This window comes from Drosophila sulfurigaster, chromosome X (genome assembly GCF_023558435.1).
Source record: "Drosophila sulfurigaster albostrigata strain 15112-1811.04 chromosome X, ASM2355843v2, whole genome shotgun sequence".
Lineage (NCBI taxonomy): Eukaryota > Metazoa > Arthropoda > Insecta > Diptera > Drosophilidae > Drosophila > Drosophila sulfurigaster.
In genome coordinates this window covers 24240459-24245050 of record NC_084885.1, presented here as the reverse complement: position 1 = coordinate 24245050, position 4592 = coordinate 24240459, and the positions used below count along the sequence as shown (strand labels likewise).

Genomic DNA, 4592 nt, shown 5'->3' with positions numbered 1-4592 from the left:
AAAAAACAGCCATTTCGTAAATGCATTAGAAATTTGATTTGACAGTTTTGAACTTTAATCTATAAAATATTTAATAGAAGCGCTATAAATAAAGCAATAATAATTGATTCATACAAATAACGAAGATTCATTAAATTGGCAATCTTTAACTTTAATCTAATTTCAAATCTAAGAAACAATTCTTTAAAACATTTAATAATGAAACATAAAATAAATACAAATATTATTTATTAGTAATTCAATGAATTCATAGCCCGCGAATGTTATCAACCTCTGCAATACCCTTTAATTGTGTAAGAGTACATCAAAATAAAAAGGGAGAAAAAAAAACAAAGTAAAGTAAAAAGAAAAAAATACACATGAAAATAAAGCACGCAAGTTTTGCGATGGCGTCGAGTGTCGATTACGCTTGAGGAATGAGGAAATTAATGCGCTAGCTTTAAATCGGTTGAACATAAGCAGCTTGGCAGTAACAATAAAAAATGAAAGAGAAAAAGTGTTGAAAGTGTGCAATAAATATTGTTAAGCCTTTGTAAGGATTAGACATAAGTTGAAGCATTTCAATTGTGTCTGCCTAGCAATAATTATGAGTACGCCAAATTCATTTAATTGCGTAGATGATTTCAGTTCAGTTATCTACCAAAATTTTTAAAATTGTAAAATTATTTATGTACCTTACTTTAACGTACTCATTTATTGTGGAAAATATTAAGTACATAGAGAGAAAAAGCAGAAAATTTAAAAAACCTTATTTTTAGATTATAATTTTACTTCAAAAATGTTCTATAGTGAAACAAGATTTTGGGAAATATCTTAAGTCAAGATTTCGATCTTCAATCATTGCTTTAAAATTAACTGAATTTTATTTTAAGATCATAAAGATTTCGAGTTCAATAATTTGTTTTTGGTGTTAAACAAGAATTATACAAATTTTGAAAATGCGAATTCCTTTTCCCTTTTTTTAAATTAAAGATTAGTAGAAATGCCTTTGTTCCTGGGTTTCAAACTCTACTCGGTTTGTATATGTATAAATGAGTATGTGTCATAATTGTAACTAATAGTACCAAAAATTTGAGAACATGACCAATCTGAATTTTAGAACGTTTTCGTACTTAAATTTTATCATCATCTTGATCCAAGTTTTTGCTCTTGATTTTTTTTTCGGAGTTGTTCTGAATTGTTTTTCACATTTTTCCACAATCTTCCCTTCACATTCACAGCCAAAATTGAAGTTCTAAATTTCCAAAATTTTGAGTCTACTTTATTTGTATTTATATATTTCTTTCAAACATGTCTCCACAATCATTCCGTCGGACACCAAAGTAGTCGATGGAAAATTCAAATGAGAGCTGTTGTCGAGCAACGAGAGCTCATTTAGAAAAAAACGAAAAAAATCTTTTGCGTAAAAAAATTTTCTAATTTTATACGAAAACAGAAAAAAGAAATGGATTATTTGAGTGAAAATCGCTATCAATTGCTCTTCATCGATGACGATGAGCTGATGACTGATGGCAAGGATGCCGTTGAACCAATTGCTGGCCATCAGCAGCAACCACAGCAACAGCAACAGTCGAAAAACAAACGCAATAAGAATAAGAATGTGATTAAACCGATCTTGGAGGAGAAGCAATCGCAGCAGCAACAACAAACACCGCGAGCTGTGCCAGAGAAGAAGTTGCCACAGCAACAGCAACAGCAGCAACCAAAGCAGCCACCGCAACAGCCACAGGAGCAACCGAAGCAACAACCACAGCAACAGGCACAACAACAGCTAGAGCAACAGCCAAAGGAGCAACCAAAGCAACAATCACAGCAGCAGGCACAGCAGCAACCAGAACAGCAGCAACCACAGCAGCAGCAGCAGCCACAATTTCGCTATAGACAGCGCATCATCAACAACAGCAATCGTTATGCTGGAGCTGGAGTTGGAATTGGAGTTGGAGCTGGATTTGGAGTTGGAGCTGGATTTGGAGTTGGAGCTTATCGTGGCAACTCGACTCGCTATGCAAAAAAGTAAGTTGTGATCGAGTTGGATCGAGACAATTGAAACGAACTAAAGACAGCTTCATTCACAGCTAATAACAACACCAACGTCAACAACAAAAACAACAACAACTTGGAGACAGATGAAGGCGATGGCAACAACACTCAAGTGGTGGATGACAGAAAATTCATAACCGTGGAGCAATGGAAAGCGATGCGTGGTGAACGTGTCAAACCCATTTACAACATACGCAAGCCGGGCGAAGGGGAACCCAACAAGAAACCCGATTGGAAGCACATGACTGTGCTGCAGAAGAACAAAGACAACGACAACAACAAATCAAAGTTGTCGGAAGGCAATCAGAAAGGATCTGAAGAGGATAATGGACTCGACTACGATGCATCGATGTTTCCACAGCGTGTAGGTCGCTTACAGCGCATCGTTGACATCGAGTTCAAGTTCAAAGACGATCGTCGTCGCAGCGGCGCTTATCGCAGTGGTTGGATGGTCTCAAGGCCACTGAATGATAATGCAGTTCAGCATCGAACTGCAAATCAAACTCAGCCAAGTCTAACTCAAGTTGCCACCAACAATAATGATTTTGAGACAGCTTCGGATCAAATCAATATGAATGATGAAGCTGAATTCCCAACACTTGGTTAACTGATTTTATTTTACTCCTTAAAGACACACACAGGCAAGCCCTCAACAACAAAATAGAATTATCACACAAACATCTTCAAATTATAAATTACAAACCGACCACAATCGCAGGCAGCAGCAAGGTAAACAGCGATCATAAGCATTAGAGCAGCGACAACAGCAACAGCAACAGCAACAGGCAACAGCAAAAAGCAAAAGAGCAACCAACACAACAATCATAACAATCTTTCACTCCACTCAAGTCCAAGTCCAAATAAACTTCTATCTCGCAGCACCTAGAGAAAGAAACAATTTGATGATAATTAATATTGAATGTAGAGATCGAAATCATAATCAGTTTTATTATTACTCTATGGTATATTTTGAATAGGATAGTATATTTATATACCAAATATAGCCATTTATACATTTTAGTAATCATTTTAAGAATAATTTATATACTAAAATATTTATAAATTATTTTCAATGCTTTCAAAATATACAATTGATGATTAATATTGAATGTAGAGATCGAAATCTTAATCAGTTTTATAGTATTATTACTCTATGGTATATTTTGAATAGAATAGTATATTTATATACCAAATATTGCCATTTATACATTTTAGTAATCATTTTAAGAATAATTTATATACTAAAATCTTTATAAATTATTATCAATACTTTCAAAATATACCATTGATGATTAATATTGAATGTAGAGATCGAAATCATAATCAGTTTTATTATTACTCTGTGGTATATTTTGAATAGAATAGTATATTTATATACCAAATATAGGCATTAATACATTACAGGGGTATTTTAGTTAATATAATTTATTATTAATCGCAAGGTATACCAAATTAATATACTTAAATATTTATATACTATTACTTTTAAAATATACCATAGTGTGATAACTAATATCGAAAGTAGAGACCGTAATCAGAATACGGTATATTTTGAATGTACTAGTATATTGATACTATACCCAACATATCTTTTTATATATTTCAGTGATAATTTGGTATTCTTTAAGAATAGCAAAAAATTAATGTAGTATATGGATATTTTAGTATATTCATTTGTTATATAATTTGGTATATAACATACCAAAGTCACTATTTATACTGTGCTGTATTCTCATACTTTTCTTAGAAAATTTTGAATATTTGTATATTTTATTAAATAAATTTTGTGCTACCTATATCGAGTTGCATCTCAAGCAATATTTCGGCACATAAAAAATATGTTGCCTACTTTTAAGGGCTCGCCTTTTGTGCTCACTGACTGAATAGCTACGATTCTACTGCCCAAAGGGTAGCTTATAGATGATTAATTAGCTCTCAAAGGAAAACCTATTTAATAAAATAAAAAATAATATTAAATAAATAAAATGTAAAGATTAATTAGAATCTATAAAAAGTATTAAAACATTTTACCAGACGGCAAATGTATGTATAAGACATGAGAAGGCATCTTTTTTGCTTCGGTTGACAATCTGGTGTATTTTAAATGCTCTAGTGCATCCATAATACCAATTTAGTATTTTTATTGTATGTTAATTTTGAATATTTTAAGAAGAATATCTGGTAATCTGGTATATTTTGCAATTCACGGTATATTTTAAATGTTGTTGTATATCGATATACCAAATATTTGATTTAGTACAAATTACTACTTTTTCGGTATGTTAATTTAGTATATTATAAGAATAATAATAACCGGTAATCTGATATAATGTAGTATATCTATATTTTATATATATTCGTTGGCCTAATTTAGTATTCTTTGGTGTATTAATTTAGTAATTTAAAGAATAATGATAAGTGATAATCTGGTATACGATATATTATAAATTTTAGCGCATGCTTTATACCAACTATAGTATATATTAATAATAATACCACACTGTTTTGGTTTTATTGAAAATGGATTGCTTTCTTACTTGTTTGATTATTAG

General features: G+C 31.6%; 1 protein-coding gene across 1 annotated transcript; it reads left to right on the top strand.

The window, feature by feature from the left end:
* The first annotated feature begins 1321 nt into the window (after nt 1–1321).
* Nucleotides 1322–2032, top strand: LOC133848746 (activating signal cointegrator 1 complex subunit 2 homolog). The gene is made up of 2 exons (XM_062284421.1): nt 1322–1907; nt 1938–2032. Exons 1-2 carry the CDS (start codon nt 1445–1447, stop codon nt 2015–2017), a joined length of 543 nt encoding a protein of 180 aa, XP_062140405.1. The 5' UTR covers nt 1322–1444; the 3' UTR covers nt 2018–2032.
* Nucleotides 2033–4592: the final 2560 nt, after the last annotated feature.

Coding starts and splice junctions, on each gene's coding strand:
- LOC133848746 (XM_062284421.1), top strand. CDS start 1,445: ATGGATTATTTGAGTGAAAATCGCTATCAATTGCTCTTCATCGATGAC. Junction 1,908..1,937: donor CATCATCAACAACAGCAATC/GTTATGCTGGAG, acceptor TTGGAATTGGAG/TTGGAGCTGGATTTGGAGTT.